This window comes from Sparus aurata, chromosome 6, assembly GCF_900880675.1.
Source record: "Sparus aurata chromosome 6, fSpaAur1.1, whole genome shotgun sequence".
Classification (NCBI taxonomy): domain Eukaryota; kingdom Metazoa; phylum Chordata; class Actinopteri; order Spariformes; family Sparidae; genus Sparus; species Sparus aurata.
In genome coordinates, this window is record NC_044192.1 from 8865272 (window position 1) to 8885473 (window position 20202).

Below are 20202 nucleotides of genomic sequence, written 5' to 3' on the forward strand. Positions count from 1 at the left end.
CCGCCCACTGAGGAGGGCGAGGGAGGGAGGGAGGGAGGGAGAGCGGAGTTTCTTTCGTTTCAGGCTTTTTGGGTGTGTGTGTGTGTGAGAGTGTGGGTGTGGGTGTGGGTGTGTGTGTGATGTGTACTTGAAAAATAAATAACCGTCAGGATGTAAAAACCTTTTTTTTTTAAACGTCTGCAGTTCATTTTTTGACCCATAAAACTGTCAATCAACTAAAAATAATCTGGATTTTATCAGAATATTATGTATTTTATATTTTTGTCATCATCAACCTCATGATGAATTATAGCAGTGGTCATGTTGGGAGCACACTGACCACTGTTTTATTTTTGGTTGTCATATTTCCAGCCCACTTTTATTTATATATTATTATGCATGTCTTTGTTATTGTTCTGCATGGGGTGTTGCAACATGACATTAAATACAATGCCACCAAGTATTTATCTGTCTTCGTCTGTGGAACCAAACATGAACAAATATCAAAACCCAAAAAAATTTCCCCTGACTTCAAATTGTCTGATAATAATCTTCATTTTAAGATTGAATATGTTGGAGATTTAATCAGAGCACAAGCAAACATGAGCATGCTGCACACCGCATGCAGGGCACACTTATGCTCAAACCACAGCAAAGTAATACTTCCTGTAACCTATAAAGATGCCATGATGATATTATTGAAGAGACCTAGATGGAATAGTGCGAGTGAAATGTTTGTTGCTGCAAGCCGTTTGAAGAAATCATACGTATACATTTATTTATCGCTTTTATGTGTCTGAAAATGGAATCACCCTGGTTTTATCAAGCATAAGATTTAGCACTACATGCTACCAAATCCCAGTTGTGGAGACTTTAGTACAGCTGTCTCCTTGTGGGACACCAATGTAAATTATTTTGTATATCATGATCTTTTATTGTGAGTTATTAAGTAATTTATTTTATGGTCTGCAGTAAAGTTTTGCATTTGTAATATGAAGCATTTGAATTTATTGGTTGGTAAAGACATCAGAAATAGCAGTAACCACATTCACCTCTTGAAGTAGCTACTTGTGGCTAACAAACAGTAGCCTGCTGAAATGAAAGAGCTTAAGTCAATTCTTTTGTCCCTTCCAATTACACGTATGATGTTCATCAAATTAAAAGAAAATAAAGTTGAAAAAATTGCATTTTTCCTGATTGAAATAAAATTCCAGCTAAACCGCTCAGTGTGCTAGCATAAAACACATCACCAACACCAACAAGGCCGACAACTCTATGAGAAAGGGAAGTAATATAAACTTAACAGCCAACAGCGTCGTTACTGACACAGTCTCTGAACGGTCACCAACACTCATAATTCAAACATTGTACAGCTGCTCCTGTTTATTAGCTCGCTCGCACAACTGACTAACTATCCTCGCAGGCTGTGTGTGTCGTTATAATTGGGCCTACATTAAACCAGAGTACAGCTGCTCCTGTTTATTAGCTCGCTCACACAACTGACTAACTATCCTCGCAGGCTGTGTGTGTCGTTATAATTGGGCCTACATTAAACCAGAGTCCAATTCTTGTAGTCCTTGTATGTGTTCAAACCGGCTTAATCGATAAAGTTGGTTCTGATTGAGAGATAACAGACTCTAGTAGCTCTAGCCTAGCCATCTAGCTAATTAAGCTATTGCTATCTCTATTCGATAATGAAATGAAAATGCAATCTTGCTGAATTATAATGTTTCCAGCTGACTTTTTAAATACGATATTAATTAAATCGTACGTACATGTTTTGCCAGAAGCTAAAGCTAACAGGTCCCACGTGAAAACGTAGAAGTTGGATGCAGCCTAAGTATCAAATGTGACTGTTATTTTCATTTAAGCATCAGCATCTTTGGCTGCAGTTTGTGTCACCTTTAATATTAGAAAGGAAATATTCTGACAAGAACTGATACTTTGGGTCTCTTCACTTCCCAAAACATATTCATAGCAGGAGGAACCTCAGATACAGTATAACACATTTCCTGTCTGTCGATAACATCAATAAAATAAGAAGACAAAAGACAAATCTCAATGATGTAACTTTGCTCACGAAAAGTCATAACTACAAATGACTACACGAGTGAGTAAATCTACCAGTGATCAGTGAATGTCAGCATCTTAATGTGTCTGCCTGTGGAAATGGCTCTGATCTGACACATCACAACGTGTTAAAAGCCTCAGAGATCAGCTTGGCGACACACATCTTCTCTCAGACAGGAAGTGAGCTTCACTTGTCTCCACCAGCGAGATGAGTGTTCACACCGGAAATAACATCACACGAAAAAAAGTAACATCAGTTTGAGCATAGAATATAATAGGGGCTGCATGTTGTTTACCCTCCAACAAACTACGTGTGTTGTTTTGTGTCTGTGCTGCAGTGCATGCTGGGATTGGTCTCTAGACATAAAGGACATCTCAGAGTTGATCTGATGTTGTGATTGGTAGACTTTAGTCTAAATGAATTAACATGACGGTAACAGAGGAGATAACAGACCAGGAGAGACAAGAACAAGCTGAAGTTTCTATAATTACATTATATATATATATATATATACGCTCAAACAAACCATTAGAGACAATTTTACATTACAGAGTGATCTAATCTACGTGAAAAGCAGTAAAGGCCTAAATATACCTCGTATGCATCAGTCCAGCTTTAAAGTGCAGATCTTGAACGCAACACCTGCAACCTTTCATTTCTAAATTGTACTCACAGACATCAGCAAATATTTAAAAAAAGGAAACACAAACAAAATAATTAATTCAAAATAACATAAACAAACAAGGCTCTACCACGACTTTAAACCACATCAGCTACATCACTGTTACATGCACTATCTAGACACAACTAACTGAATAACTACATAAAATGTGTATACAAATACAATTACATTAGCTAAAGAAAATACAAGTATGTTTGATGTTAAAAAGTAATGTCCTGAAGTCATTAAAGGGACATAAATTTACCACTCTTCTGCAGCCGCTTCCTGTTGACGGGAAGTCCCGACAAGTCGATTACCGAGTGCAGTAGAGTTCCGCGGCTCATGGATGACAATGTATGATTATGACTCCATGGAAAAGCAATCAAAGTTCACATGTGTCTTACCTGCCAGTTTATAACAGTTATTATTGAGAGCGGACAGGGAAAAGAACGGAATTGAGCATTTCTAACCGCACTCGGTAATCGTCGCGTCGGGACTTCCCCGACCCGGAGACTGATGGAGGAGAGTTGAAATCTGTTTCGTAGATTCCCAACAGAAATCCAGCTAAGCTAGCGGAGGTTAGATGCCCCGGACTATGTGCTGAGACCCTATTTGTACTGTTGCTGAAGTTTGGTGCTGTTCTGAGCATTATTTGTGGCTTTTTGGTGGCGGTTTATATTTGGATCCATTTACTGCAGTGTATTGTTGTCGTGCGGTCGTTTCTGAGGTTGATAAAACTCCGTAAATTAGCGGTCTGCTAACTTGATCTCTCGAGAGGGAGTCTAACACATTTTCACGGTGATTTAGACCATGGATTAAATTTACACCGGAATATCCCTTTAAAGCAACATTATTTAGAAACTGACATTCTGTACGATTTGGTGCCCCCCACAAGTTCGGAGTGCAACACCACTGTCGTAAACACAAATCCCAGGTCTGTGACAATTTGTCAGACGTAACGCAACAAAACTCATTACGTCACAACAATGTGAGGTGTTGAGAACTTGAAGTAAACACGTATGTGACGCTGTGACAGTGCAGAAACAAGGGACAAAAAAGTTACATAATGTCACTTTGAAATAATCAACAGATCTGAGAGACATAGATGAATTATTCCAGTCATTTGTATTTCCACTGAGGGTTTTCACATCACTCTTCTGTAAGCTGCATATTGGACCTGGTGGAGCAGTGTGCTGCTGTTGTGACTCCCTTTAATATCAGGTCTTCTTTTTCAAAATGTATTCACCCACGCTGAGTATGCTTTTTATCCGGGCTGTGACTGATAACACATTTTGGTGCCTCTTCAAAAACAGGATATTGTGTTTCGACCTGAGATTGAGTGACCCTGAATCGGTGTTTTCATGTTATAATGAACCTCAGGTTGGGCTAAAGAGAATCTTGCACTTATTTTGACAATATTCTATTCTATTTTGAAACAAAAGTACTTATACACCTCCTTCTGGTCATGAACCACTTCCTCTTTCATTACCAGCTGACATCTGAAGTTGCCTCTTCGCGCCTCAAGCATGTGGTTGATGTGCACTTTGTGTGAAAGTTCACACCGGGAGGAACTCTCTCCTCTTATCTTTGTGTCAGTCACGAGCATCTCACCTTACATCAGACCATCCCTGTATTTCTTATCCTACGTTGTTTGCATGTGATAAAAAAAGTTTTTATTGAACACCAGATGGAACGTTGGAGTGTTGCAGCAGCAATGACCTCCGTCTGTGTGTTTGTACAGCCATATAGTCAAAGTACCCGGGCTGTAAAATATTCTGTATGTTTGACGAATGTTTTTCAGTAATACGCACAACAAATGTCACATACAGTATATTTACCTTAATACATTTACTTATACTGGTAAATAATCATAATAATAATCACAACAGTTGAAATAGATAAAACCACACGACTACATGACTACACAGTCCTCCTGTTTATCTTTCACTTTAATTTAACCCTTCAAAACAAAAACTTGTATTTTACCAACTTAAATAATCTAACTATGAATATTATTTATGTTTTTGCTTAATCTTTCACTTCACGGTTTCGGGGCTCCACACAGCTGTGAACAGAGGTGACGGAAGCAGGTGGGTCTCAAGAGTTTATTTTCAGTTTTGAAAGTAACATATGATCAATAATCTACTGTAACAACAGAGTATGAGTGAGTACTGACAGAGTAATAACATCACCAGGTCCATCGGGTTAGTAGCACATACATTTGTTAGTAAGAATATTATTGTATGCGTTAATATTGCAGATAAAGGTGCATTCCCCTCAATAAAGTTTCATCACATTCCGGCAGCTTCATAGCAAAGTCACATCACGTTTAGTCTGTTCAAGAACGTATTAACAGGCGACTGCTGAAAAGTGTTACACTGAAAATAGAGGAACGAAACTTGGATTTAGTAATGAACACCTGAAGATAAACAATAAGCAACAAGGATATGATGAAATGCAGAATAAACTGATATATCTATGTATTTAGAAACATACTGTGTGTACTGCGTTTACACATGAACATAGAAACTATAAACCTGAAGTGGTTTCGTCCTGTTTGTCACAGATGAGCTGGTTGTATTCAAGGCAGAGGTGCAGCGCAATCTGTAAAACACCTGAGGCAAACACAGAGCGCCCTCTACAGGAGCTCTGCTGTACTGCAGGAGGGCGGTTTAAAGGGACGGGTTGTATATTTTTGTCCTGATGTGATCTCAAACAGAAGAAACGACTCTTCCAAAGTTTCCTTCGGTCCCAAAAAGGACGTTTCAGACGTTTCTGGACTCTCAACCTCACACATGATCAATGCAGCCAACTGAACTTTAAAGACGTCAGAGAAATTAGAAGAAATCACTCGACCTCAGCAGGTCTCTGATTCCTCCACATTTCAGTGACTTTGACCAGATTAATAATCAACTTCTTAAATCAATCTTCCTCAAAACTTCCAATGTGTTACAAAAAAATGTAATGTTTAGGCCTCAAAGAGCTTTGGAAGACTTTAGCTGAGGCTTAAAAATGTATTTAAGCTCATTGACTCATTCACCAATTCTGTGACTAACATTCTTGAGACCAGAAGAGCCGTTCATTCTTTCTTCCTTCCTTCCTTCTACCCAGAATGCCTTACAGACTGTTTGCTGTCACAGTGAAACACAGTTAGAGAGGATTTAATTACACCCATTAAAGTCTGTAGGACAGGAAATAGGAAACACTTAGAGTTTAGCAAGTATGGACGATAAGATGTATTATAACAAAGTGATGATATCATTTCTTTGTTAAAAAAACAGAGGTATATGAAGCATTAAGGAATTGTCTTTCGACACTGTGGTGAGGAGGCTTGTTTGTCGTCATGGTGCAGCTGAATGTGACAAACATCAGGCGGATTATGTAACCCTGCTCGTTTTGAGCAGAAAACACTTAGAGATACGTTTCTACACTGACATATATATAAGGCTATTGTGGTTATTGTTTCATTCTGCCTGTCCTGTAAGATTTCATTAAACTGTACAACAACAAAACTACAGGCCCGAGTCACACTAGAGTCAAAAAGAGCAAGAATCTTTGAATAAATCTATTAAATTTATTGAAATAACTGTGATTGGTGGATTCAGTCAGTGGCGAATAAAATGTTTTACGCGTCAAATTCAACCTTTGACATTAGCGTACTGACCTCTGATGGAACGGAGAGCTGTAAAGTTCTATATAGCTATGTCTATATATCTGACAATTATTTTCACAATTAATTGATTAATCGTCCGTCAAAAAATCTTATCTTAGTGGTGTCTACAAATTGTTTTAATTTGAGAGGCTGGAACCTGCAAATGTTCAATATTTTTGCTTGAAAAATGGCTGAAACAATTAATCAATTATCAAACTGGTTACAGATTAATATTCTTTCAAATCATTACAACTGTAGTTACAAACGTAGAAAAGCCATTGGAGCAAATATGCTAATATGCTTCTTAAATAAACTACGCAAAAACTGTTTTGTTAGCGACAGAGCTAACTAGCTTGCTAATTAACTGTTAGCTGACAGATGGCTAATAGCCGGCTACCAAGGTTCAGTAGCTCTTTATGGAGTGAAGTGATGTATGATCCTGAGAACATAATGTCGGAGGGGAAAAATGGAAAGAAGCTGAGAGACTAGCATGTTAGCTGTTAGCTCGCCAGCTAGGATAGTTCACTTACTGTTAGATCTGTTAGCAGTTAGCAGGTTGGCTTCTAGACCCAAATATTTAATGAAGACATGCATGCATATCATTTTAAACTTTCAGATGTGGCTGGGCCTATAGTTTAAAATCATCGCCTCTTTTGTTCCTGTAAGCCTTCGTCTGCTTGTGGTTAAACCTCTGGTCCCTGCTGGAAAAATCAGGATAGACCAGCACCAAGACACAACATATGCTGGTCTAGCTGGTGACCAGTATGGTGCTGGTCTATGCTGGTTTTTCCAGCAGGGGTATTAGCATTTTAAACACTGAAGTGGTTTCTACCTTCAGTACTAGGCTAAACCACACAGAAGAACAGAACACAGGTAGAAACCCGGTGAACAGGGTTGTTACTCTTTTCCCTCACATCTGATTACACACACAAAATATTATCCAGCACATATCAAATATCAACCTCGGATAAAAAAAAAAACCCTGTTATTCATGACAAGTTACAGCTGAAACTGAGGTCAGATACCAGGAGGACTCGCTCCTGGTTGTTCCTGAAACAGCAATATTTTGGACTTTCGGATGCTTCCATGCAATATTGAGGACATTAAATGGCACATACTGGCTCTGGATATAAGTAAACGGTTCAGTAAAATCGTAAGAGACAAATATCTTTGGTAAGTGGTCATGGCATCAGAGACATGGTGGTCTGAAGAGGTCATCACACTGAGACTATAATGGACTCTGAGGAGGGAGACAGCAGGTTGGTTTAACCTTAGAATATTTTTTCCTTTATATAAAAGGATAAAGTCCAAATGGGGATATCAACAATTCAGTCGTTGACTGTTGATGTCCAACATTATAATCAAGATATAATTTAATTCTTGAAATGAAGGATAAATTCAATCAAAGTGACTCCAGTTAAGGTAAATTATTTTCTCTAATTAGGACAGCTGCTGGAGCATCACAGAGTCCTGACAGGATGTCAGTCTGAACTGAGGAGACAGTTCTGTAAACATAAAGACAAACAGAAAAAACACAGTCGCTCCAGCATCGTTACGTTAGAGTGGAGCATTTTGTGTTAATTAATAATTTGTGAACACTGAACTGATCTGAAGTCTGATTGGCTACAAAACATCTTCCCGTTGGAGCATTTTTGTGTCTGACAGGAGGAGATAGTATTTAAAAAGAAACAATATTGACGCTAACAGTTTGGGACAGTTGAGTTCAGGTGTATGTGTGTGTGTGTGTGTGTGTGTGTGTGTGTGTCTACATGATGACACAGCAGCAGGTTGCAGGGTAATCGTCGGCGCTGACTTGATTCTCGTTGCCGAAGACGTAGTAGACATGAGAGTTGCTCTTCCACTTGTAGTTCACCTTAGTGATGGGGATCAACTCGACTCTCTGCCTCTGGGAGGAAGAGATATGGCGATGTTAAAGAAATGTTTTCAGCCTTTTGGCAGATACACAATGCTGCAATGTGAAGTCGACCTACTTGCTGCAGGATCCTGGAGTTCTGGGCGTACTTGCTTTGGTGCTCCCTGACCAGACGCTCTGAGGCCTCAGAGATGGCCGGGTTTGGGAACCCGAGCAGCGGGTAGAGCTGAGAGGAGACACAAGGAAAGACTAAAACACAATACTGACAGTGTATCTGACTATAATGTCAGGGTTAGGGTAAGTTCAAGGAAATTAATGAAAGTGCATGTAATGCGTACCAGGTACTGGTTGTTCTTGAACAGCTCCTTCCCGCTCACTGAGCGGAGATCATCGATCTTCAGACCAGATTTCTGTTCCACCACGTGGTCCTCCACATTGTTAGTCCTGAACACACAGATGTAAACAAATATGAACATGTTTATACACACATATAGACATACAGGCTAATCATATGCACACACACACACACACACACACAATATGTATGTATATATTTTTAACAATTTAAATTCACATCATGCAGGTTTAACTTTCTGCCACCAGAGGGCCCCAAAGTGTCACCAATCACTGCCCGCTAACTCCACAGGAACTGCACACTCACTATGTGACAAAGCTCAACATGATTCAGCTATATATCAAATAATTAGTTTGATGTAATAAGTTTTCATTTGTAGAAACATTTCAATCAATGTCAGTTTCAGAATGCTCTCAAGGTCCATCTTCGAAGACCACTGAGAAGAACCACCAAAACATCTGCAAGGGACCTTCTCAGGGTTCCTTGTTCCTTATGTTCCCAATGTTCCTTAAGGACCACTAATAATCTGCCAGGACCATTTAAACATCTCTCAGAATTCAGTGAACATTTTGAAAGACCTCTGGACCCTCCTCAAGAACCTTCTCATGGGACTAGGAACCATCTTAAGGGCTTTTTGATCATCTTCCAGAACCACTGGAATACCATTGACTCAAGGAACCTCCTAGGCCAACAGGAACCCACCTAGATACGCCCAAGGTCCCTTTAGAGTCTTATCAAGAAGATTTTTGAGGATCTCTGGAACCACTAATGACCCCTGGTAGCTCTTTATGGCTCCACGTGAACTTCTTGAAGTAGCACTCCAACACCTTCAAGGTCTCAGCAAATCCCATGAAGGACATTTAAAAACCTTCACAAAGGGTCCTGGAAACTTTTCAGTGCCCTCAAAAACTTCCTCAGTGACCGTTACAACCCAAGCACTGACTCCTTGGAAGTCATTCAGTGACCCAGTGTAACATCATCAAGAAGCAACATCAACCCTTGAATCGCGTTGAGACCACATAGATCTACCTTAAGAAAATCTAAAACCACTTCAAGGACCACTGTAATATTTTCAAGGTCTCAGGCAATCTTCTAAATGACCTCCAGATACTTAAGCTCTCTAAAACCATATGAATCATTACTATCCTTACTTACATCATTACTAAGCCATCGAACATTATCAATGATTTTAGAAACCACTAATCCACAATTGGCGCCAGAGAACCTCTTCAAGGACCACTGAAATTACTTCCAGGAGTCCAGGGACCTTTTCAAGGACCGGGAGCAGTTCTAGTAATGGTACTCACCACTCCACTTTGAGATTGATGTAGGTAAGCAGTTGTCGTTTTCCTTTACAGGTTTCACACTCCTTCGATCCCTGGGCATTACAGTCTGTACACCTACACACACAAACAGTCAAAACACACACACACACGCACACACACACACACACACACACACACACACACACACACACACACACACACACACACACACACACACACACACACACAGTTAGAGTTAGACATGTGACACACATGCCTCACATTCCTGTATGATCTGATACAAATGTACTGACTGACGCTGTTTTTCATGTTGTACTTTTTTCAAGTTATTGATACATTTTTAGATAACAGTCATAGATTCACTCCATCTTGAATTAGAGATCTACTAAGTAATGTTTGGACTTTAAAGTATTAAAATGTGTTTAGGGAGTTTGAAGTTCTGACAACAGAACTCAACTTTGGGACACTTGACAGTCTCAGTCCTTGAACGCATCATACTCAATGTATGTTTTAAAGGCACGGCATCTTTAATTGAAACAAAACAAAAGACACAAGTAGTGTGGGATCATGGGAGTTATTGTCTTCACTGTTAAACAAAATAAACTCACTGTTTACAGGTCAATCTCCTGTAATTGTGAAAACCTGGATAGTTCAACCTTTTCATGCTTCTAAAATCTCTTTAAAAAAGAAGACTCTAAAAAGGGAACGTCGCTCGAGGACGTTGTTGGAGTTGGATGAAAAGTCCAACAAGTCAAAAAGGTTGTGAGCTGCTGCCCCGCCCCCCTTCAGGACCTTTCTTTGCCTTTAGCATCACAGCGATTGCAGCTCTCATTGTCTTTCGTCCCGGAGCCGTTACACACCCAGCAGTCTTTCTACAAAGACACACACACACACACACACACACACACACACACACACACACACACGCACACACACACACACACACACACACAAGTATTAACATGGCGAATTTCATTGTCAATCCATATTAAATTAGTTCTGTTCTCTTTATTAAAATACATATTTCACTTTGTACCATCAAACGTTTACTTTCTTAGACGTAGTTGCTGTTTTATGTAAACCACAATTACAATGGAGTTTATTATTACTGATTGATTAGTTGACTAATAGACAGTCTTCTCACCTCATATCCATTTCCATGGCATGTCTCGCACTGCATCATGCCTGTGGCGTGGCAGCTGTGGCACTCCTACAAACACACACAGTTAAAAATAACTTTACCGTCTGTTGGAGTTACACTGACACGCTGAAGGTGTCAGAATACCACACATCAGAATCCTGGTCTCTGATTGGCTGACAGCCACCTGGTAAATAGTTGAGCTCCACAGTTTAACTTCTGTTCTAAATCAGACCTCGAGGCTAATTTAACTGCAGGGAACCATGACAACAGAACTGACGCTACATATCATATGCTAGCAGCTAACTCACTCAGGACCTCGATGACTGCTACAAAATCCTCCATCCTCAAAAACCACAGTCATCTCCTCAAGGACTCCATGGAAGCTCTCCATGGAGTCCGAGAAACACCTCAAAGGAAACTAGTACCCTCAAGACGATCTTCCAGCACCTCTGAAACCATCTCAAGGACCTCAACAGGACTTAAGGAGCTCCGTCAAGGACCCTTGGAACCTGTTTAAGAACCTCTGGTAGCTCTTTAATGCGGTGGTGACCTCAGGAATCATTTAAAAGACCCTTGAAACATCTTCAAGAGTGTCTGAAACAATTTCCTGGACTCCTGGAGCCTCTATGATATTTAGCACATGATTTAGAGCTTCTGGAACCTCTTCTAGCACACTTCAAACCCTCTTAAGGACCACTGGAAAGCCAACACGCGTCTTCAAGGACCTTCTCAAGGATTACCAGAACATCCTCAGTGACGTCTTGAACTTTCTCAAGGACCTCTCTAACCTCCCCAGGGACCCCCGAGAATATTCAATTCAGAATCCTGCTGTCTGATTGGCTCTTAAATCAAGCATAGTACAGATCAATAATTTGAAGAGTGATCTACACAGCCCGTAACCATAGCAACAAGGCGTACCTTGATGGAGGAGGTGTAGGGCACGCGGATCTCCTCCTTGTGATTGGTGAAGAGGCTGGGAGCCGTGGCCGAGACCTCCCAGGGACGGGGGGCGGTCTGGGTGTAGAAGTCAGCCAGCTCACCTGTCAGGAACATGAGAGACACGTGACATCACCTGTCAGTCAAACACCTGTCCGAATTCACCTGAAGCCTGCTGCCACGGTGGCTTTGAGACTCAAGGTTCATCACAGAAAACCTGCATTACAAGCTGGCGGTGTGACATTTGAAAGACATGGCTGTTGAACAACCAGAGAGGGCCTGATGGAATACACTGTCCAACTGCATTATGGGAAATGTAGGAACCAGTGTTTTTGGCATATCAGCGACTTCAGGTCAGGATATTTTGATCATTTTTCATTTCTTATTTGACTCTCACAAGTCCAACTTTTTCATGGAACTGGAGTCACTGGAGGAGGACGGGTTTATTGTGACTAAGACTTTTTTCTTTTGTCGGTGAGTTCAAGAACAATCGGTGATGTATAACAGACTGTTTCCCTTCAGTGCTTCACTGTATATTGTATGTTTAACCCTCCTGAGCAACACTTTCTATGGAACTCAGATAAGGTTTCCAGGTAAATCAGTCATCCTACTGTGACAACATGTTTCTGCTCTTTAATCTCTTGTACGTCTTTCTCCAGCAGAACCCATTTCAGACCCCCACAGTATATTTTCTCTGCTGTTCAGTCCTTCAAACGGCTGGTTAGAGGTTCAGACTTGGTTTTTGGGTTAAAGACCTCATGAAACAGGCAGTTTAACATCCTCATGTTGTACCAGTGTGTGTAACCAAAGGTCCAACCCACAGAGTCAACACACTGGCTGCCTTTATATAAAGAAAATCAGCCTTCATTTATCTCCATAACTGATATGATGCATTTCTGAACATGAATTAAATAACATCAAGGAAGCTGTGATAGCAAAGACTTAGTGGAGAATTAAGTTCAGACATGTCTGTGTTTGTGTACCTTCATGAGGTTTGTGGGCCCACTCAGTGGACCTGGACTCAGTGAACGTCTCCAGACGGTACTATAGAAGAAGAAAAAACAAACAACACACAATAACAACAATTATTTCAAGCGCAACGTCAATAACATTTTAGCTGAGAGCGACACAAGTGTTTAAATTAGAGAAAATAACAGTCATATTAAGCGAATAACAATAGAACCAGTAACTAGTAATATATACAGCAGTAAACCGAACTTTGAATAATTTAACTCCCACTGAAGCAAGAAAATGTAAAAATCTGAATCAGTAGTAGAAAGATGCTCCAAACAGTCATCATTCAACACAACTACCTGGACTCTGATTAAACATTCTGCTGATCAATATGACTGATAATCAAGGTAAATCAGTTGACTTAATTCAAACTCATAGTCCAGAATCAGAATCAGAAACAGATTTATTACCAAGAAGGATTTTACACCAACAAGGAATTTGTCTTGGTGCATACATTGAAGACAATTAACAATAAACAAACAGTGACTATAATATAAAAAACAAACAGAGACATAAAGTGTGAGATGGTTGATGAATAAAGACGGATGAATAAATTGCAAGTCTGAACACAATCAAACTCGAGCTGCACTTGGAGTTGTGTTAGCACGCAACACGCTAACAGAGAGCGCTGTTTTTAGATGAGAACGGGACTTTTGGGGATTATTTCTGCGTAAACAAAAAGGTTTTGTTTGTCCAGAATGTAAACCAGCCTGTCAGAGCCCGGATGATCATCTACTCACCCCGATGTTTACTCATGAGAAAAACAAGCGACGTCAGTTTGACCTCGGAGACTTTCTAACAAAGATTTCCAAGCTGTTGTTTCAGTGTGACTCACACTTCCAGGAGAATTTATTATCACACAGGTCCATCGCAAACAACACAAATCTGTTTAGAAATCACAGACAACTACGCTTCCTAGAAAACAAAACCTTGCCTAAGAATCATATTTTCAAGTTTCCTTCAGTATCAAACTGTTCCAGCGATAGTTGTCTGTATATTTATGCGTACACGGCAAACTACAACTGCTAAACAACCTTTTTAAACTCAAGTTGAAGCCCACAGTTAACTAACTGCCTCCATGGGAAAACAATATGAATAGTGTAGAAGCCCAGAAGAATAATAAAGTGGGGGCGGTGTGGGTCTGACAGTAAACTATCAGAAAATACACTTGAGCAGGCTAACACTGTGCTTTAGTTCACAGACGGATGGATTAAAGTAAAAGGCTGATCTGTTCCAGGCATCGAGAAGCTTCAGTTTGAGACATTTCGACCACTCTGGTTTGTTCACATGACAGTAATGTGAGAGTCCTCAGAGTCACATGATCAAAGTGTTTATAAACTGGTGCTGTGAGCTGATGTCATGCTGTCAGAGTCTTCTTCTTCAGACTGTCCTCAGATCAGGTCCTTTACATGCAGAGGCACCAAGCGGGTCATCACGAGGTCCCCCTGGTTTGTTCATATGACCCGTGCCTGCGTAAGTGATCTGGATCAGGACCAGGGGCGGTTCTAGGGGGGGGCCAACAGGGGCCAGTGCCCCCGTAACTCTGAGTCTGGACCCCCCTGTGGCCCCCCTGACAGTGAGTCTGCATTAATAATACAATGACAGATTTCTTGCTATGATTTTGTTCTGAAGGGAAAGGTAGAAATAAAGTGTCTCAGCAGTTTACTACCCAATCAAAATTGCTGAAATTGTAAACATTGCTTTGTCTGAATGAGGGATTTATCCTTTTTTACGGGTTGTATGTGCCCCCTAACAAAAAAGCCGGCCCCAACCTGGCCCCCCTATTAAAACTGGTCTAGAACCCCCACTGATCAGGACATGCTCACGTTTAAGCCGGTGTAAACGCAGTGATCACATCCTCCAGGCTGCAACATCGTGATCACGGTTGATCAGATTTGTCACATTTACTCTTTCTTAAACAAAGAATAACAAAGCCAGGAGCCAGCGACACTCGCAGCTCTGTGGGGTTTATACTTAAACTCAGCGGCTCCTTTCTTTGAAGCTCACACCAGCATGCTAACACGCTCACAGTGAGGCGCGTTTAGCGGTATAGTGTTTATAGTCACCATCTTAGCGCGCCGTTATCATGTCTGTAGCACAGACGAGAAAGAGGGGAGCGCCATTAGTTTTGCTGAATTTGGAGTAAAAAAGAAAGTTTTAGACAAATTGAAATCGCTAATTTTGATGATGATGTGAGATGAAGAGTTGAAGGATCACTAAAGCTATTTCAATTCATACTGAGGGATGAAATTTCATAGCATGTGATCCAATAGTCGGATAAGTGGTAGACCGATTGACATAAAGTCACGCTGTTTGTCTGTGAAGCAGAAACGAGATGGACTGTTAATGTAAAATTTGTTACAGAAGTCACTCAATTAATGAAAAAGTTGATAAAATGATCGCAGAACAACAGACAAGAGAGGAGCTGGCTGCAAGTTGAAACTGATGAACAGCTGTGTACCATTCGGGTTTGTGGGTTCTTGTGTTTAGAAGTGTTTTTTTAACGAGTAACTTAAGCGGGAGTAAATCCTCTGTGATGTCTGTCCCGTTGGTTTATGGATTAACGTTTTGAAGCCTCAAGTTTGGCGTTATGGCCTCCACCATCCTTCAGGAGTGGGGGGAGGAGATCCTGACTGGATCTGACTGAGATCTTGAGGACATACTTTGGTGGCGATCAATCACAAGCTAGCCACATCCTAAAGTGAACCCTGCTTTATCATGTCGTTTATACGATATACGTAACAAGTCGACGCAGCTGGACTTCTTTTTTAAACCAGTAGATTTGCCCCCTGCTGGCCATTAGAAAGAATGCAGGTGTAAGGCTTTCAGGACCTGAAGCTCTGTCCAGTCAGTACATTTTAAACTCCCAATAAATTGGAACCAATCAGCGATCTGTATCATATCAGCCATATTAAACACATCTTTAATTAACGAACATGGCAGAGACAGCAGTTCCTAACAGCACGATAAGGAGCGTGAACATCAGCTCACCCTGTAGGTGTTGAATGGCTCCATGCTGGTGATGACTCCATCCTCGGCAGGAGCTTTACTCCAGCAGCAATTAGAGGACGCGAAGCTCTTGAACGCATCACGAGCCACATCCTCCGACAGAGACGGGATGCTACAAAACACACACGAGAATCACATCATGAGTTCACTCAGAGTATTCCCTCAACGCGGCCTTCACGTCATCTAGAAGCGCAACATGATGACTTTAGTGTTTATGGCTCATGTGAGAAAAGTGGTGTCAGGTCTCACCTCCAGTCGTCAGGTACAGGTCCAGGCTGTGGCGGGGCTACGGGCTCCGCGGGCATGGGAGGAGGCAGGTAGCCTCCTGCAGCAACAACAATGAACTTTAAGCAGTTTCATCAACATGAGTAGTATGTGAAAGTTGTGCGTTGGAGTCCACTTACCTCCTCCGGCCATGGTGCCTTCATAGCCCGGCACGTTGCCAAACATGTTGGCTGCAGGAGCGGAGGGAGGAGGATACATAGCTGGAGAAAAATACAACAGGACACAGTTCACAGAGTTTACAGTTTTAATACTTCAGAGTTTAATTAAAAGCTGAAGAAAAACATCAACCATATTTTCTACTTGTATCTATTGTGCAGGACCTTTAAAGGACATTTTAAAAAGGTCATTTAACATTTCTAGGGTTTTCTTTGCCAAGAGTTCGATGAGAAAACTGATACCACGTTCATATCTGTAGGTAAGTAAGAGGCTGGAGCCGGGAGCTAAGCTTAGCTTAGCACAAAGACTGAAAACAAGGGGGAAAGCGCTAGCCTGGTTAGAGAGGGAGGCGGGGAGGTAAGAAAGAAAGGGAGAGTATAAAGAGGTGGTGAAGGGGTGAAAGAAGTCTGGAAGGAAACTAGGAGCTAGTGAAGGAGAGGGTGAGGTACAGAAAGAACAGAGGTGGTAGCAAAGGAGAAGAAGAGGTTGGATAGTTGAAAAGGGAAGGCGTTACAGAAGAAGAGAAGGAATGGGGAAAATAATGAGTAGATAATGGGAGGAGGGGGAGGAGATAGGAAATGAAAGGTGGCGGTGGAGTAGGGGATGAGGATGTGGGTGTTGAGGATGAAGTACAGGAAGAAGCAAAAGACAGGAAGAGGTATATAACATGCGAACAGCGAGGAAAGGGTATGGGAAAGGAAAAGAGGAGGTAGGAGGGGAAAAGTAATTTAAGAAGGAGGTCGGAAAAAGGAACAAGAGGAGGTGGAGAATAAAAAGACTAGATAGATTGATGGATAGATAAAAGACATTGTTGCACAAGTCATTCACACGGTTTGTGACCTCCCGCCTGTGTGCAGTCAGGCATTTCCTTAAGTTGAAGGTGTGCCTGAGAGAAGCACTTCCTGGAGTTTCATCTCTACCTGATTTCTTAATATAAGAAACCCCCAAGCTGGCTACAATATCATGACTTTTAATATACAATGCACAAAATGAGTTAGGGATGTTTGGATATGTGCATTTTGTTCCGTCTATGTATAGTTTCTGTGTAACATGCAGCCTAATTTCCACACATAAGTACACATATTTGAAGTGGCTGCTTTTCTTCTTGACAATCGCCGGCTCTGTGTATCTGCCTGAAGGTGAGAGTCCACAAAGCAAACATGAGGCAGGGTGAAGGGATGAGAGACGGGTCCTCCAGGATGTTGTGTGCAGGTCTGACAACAGTCGTCCTCACAGAAAATGTTCCTTTTAATTCCTTTTAACTCTGTGACTTTCAGAGCAGTTTTTCACTGAGCTGTCAGTCGTCCATTGGACTGTGAAGGCACCATGAAGCCTGACCGTATCTAATGAGGCGTGTTGATGATTTTATTTCGCACACCAAACATCAGTGTGTGCTTCATGTTCCTCTTTCTTATTTTAACGTCTGTATATATATGTTTTAATTTAAATACAGGCCTATGGAACTACACAGTCAGGGTCGACCAATATGGCTTTTTCAGGGCTGATACAGATAATTAGAAATCAAGCAGACTGAAAAAAGATATTTGGGACTGATATTCATTTGCAGTCAAAAAACCAAACTTTGTGTTGAAATGTAAAGTACAATTTACTCAAGTTCTGTCCTGAAGTACAATTTTGAGGTACTTTACTTGAGTATTTCCTAAAACTTCCTCTCCACTACATTTAATTGACACATTTAGCTACTAGTTACTTTGCAGAGTACACATTATTTTAGTGCTTATAAGCTGTTAATTGTGACGTGTTACCGATTACATAAGTAAAAAAAAATGTAAACCAAACAGAAGCACAGAGTTGTCTTCACAGTGCCCACAACATTAACAATTCAAACACAGCGCCGGTCTTTGAAGAAGTAATCAACTGACCCGAAGTGGGAATCAATCTGGGTAAATAAATAAATGGATGAATAAATAAATAGATAGATAGATGGATAGATAGATAAAAGAGAGTCAATCCTTACACCTGTATGATAATTTACATAAACTGAAATATGCAAAGTATCAAAAGGGGAAAACATCTAAAAGGAAAATACAGGTGCACATTTTTTGTAACAGAACCATCACTGAATCAGATCATCAGAACAAGCTGAATATCACATTATCTGTCTCAGTCATTCATTGTGGAGATCAGGCCTGATCGATCTGGTGCCATCATGTGGACTCTGCTCTGTTCATCAGCGCTGATGTCTCTCACTGTCTGGGTCTCTGAATTACATCAACAGTCTTCAGTCAGTTTTAAAGCTGCCTCAGCTCTGATGTAATTTTTTTCTTATTTCTGAGGACCAGCTGCTCCCACACCGGATTTAAAAGCACACTGAGAGACTTAAGCCGGATCTAAAGCGTGCAGAAGCAGAAGCAGTGTGAAACCTCTCTGTGTCTGTGATTGTCTGCAGCATGTGTTTTTTTTTTTGTTTTTTTTTGGCAGCGCTCTGCAGCAGCTGGCCGGTGTTGTGGTCAGTTTGGTGACCCGCGTTATGTTGTGTCCTGTCGTGTGTTTCAGTTCTTACCTGCGCTGTTCATCCTGCTGCTGATCGATCGGATCCCGCGTTGATGAATGTTAACAGGCTCACCGTTAATATCAGCTCTCTCACACCGCCGCTACTCAGACGACCAACACGGCGACATTAAAACACGCGACTTCCGGTAACAGTTCAAAATAAAGGTCTAGTTGACGAGAGACATTTTTCAGAATTTTACTCCCCTCTCTCTCTATCTGTCTTTTTACAGCTTAGATAATACTAATATTTAATCACCGGAAGGGAAAAAACTGACATCTCTACCTATATACACGTAATGTATGAACGTCCCTACATTTTCTATGTAGACCAAAACACACATTGTTGCCCATAAAAGACAATTAACACGTTTTTTCATTTTCTTTGATGAAATATAAGTATTATCTAAGTTGTAAATATGTATATGCATATGAATATATTGCATGAAATATGAACATATGAATATATTGCGTAAAAATGTTGCAATATATTAAATATGTTGCATTTTATGCAATTTAATCATATGTGTAATTTTCCTCATTCCACTTGAGGCTAAGAGACAGCATTTTATGTCACACGTAGAAAATACAAGAAGATTTGTAAACAATGTAAAATGGCAAGTTATTGTTGCAGGTGTTTATCTCAATTCAATTTGATTAATCTAAATATGGATAAATAAATAATTCCTTTCTGCAGACGGATCAAGTATTACTTAACTGTTAGAGATTAGTTTATCTATTTTGTTTATTGTGTATTTGGTCTTTGGTTTCAGCTAAAGCTCAGTATGCCTCAGTGTTTATTTGCACTCCAAATAACTCTATAGGAATATCTTTGTCTTTTTAAATTGTTTGGTTACATCAGATCATTTTGGTGCATAAATAAAAAAGTGGTTATATAAGGGAGGTTGGGATCCTCGTACCATTTTCCATCAGAATAATACAATACAGAGAGTGTTTGCTTCTGGCCTAAGGGAAAACATTTGTGCACCCCTGATCTAATGATTCGCCTGTACGATGTGCTATTATTTTGAAGGATCACTTCCGGTTTGACTGTCATTTGTCCTCGGCTCTCTTGACTCCCTTTACTGCAGGAATGTGGACCACGCCCCATCTGGAATAGATTACAGAGTTGAGTAGATTATATGAGGAGAAGTACCCAGGCAGGGGGCGGACAACAAAACAGGAACACCCACAAACTGAACATTAGAGGATTTACTGAAGAATTCACTCAGACACTGAGGGGTTTTATAGAAGCGTCTCATCAGCCGTGTGC

At 40.7% G+C, this 20202-nt stretch overlaps 1 protein-coding gene across 1 annotated transcript; it reads right to left on the reverse strand.

Annotated features, from left to right (window-relative positions):
* Nucleotides 1-4802: 4802 nt before the first annotated feature.
* Nucleotides 4803-19049, reverse strand: LOC115583952 (protein SSUH2 homolog). The gene is made up of 12 exons (XM_030421236.1): nucleotides 18943-19049; nucleotides 16382-16462; nucleotides 16227-16302; nucleotides 15960-16089; nucleotides 12938-12998; nucleotides 11937-12058; nucleotides 11022-11087; nucleotides 10670-10749; nucleotides 9899-9991; nucleotides 8575-8680; nucleotides 8355-8462; nucleotides 4803-8269 (listed from the first exon to the last, which is right to left on the reverse strand). Exons 1-12 carry the CDS (start codon nucleotides 18953-18955, stop codon nucleotides 8129-8131), a joined length of 1077 nt encoding a protein of 358 aa, XP_030277096.1. The 5' UTR covers nucleotides 18956-19049; the 3' UTR covers nucleotides 4803-8128.
* Between the last annotated feature and the right edge of the window lie 1153 nt (nucleotides 19050-20202).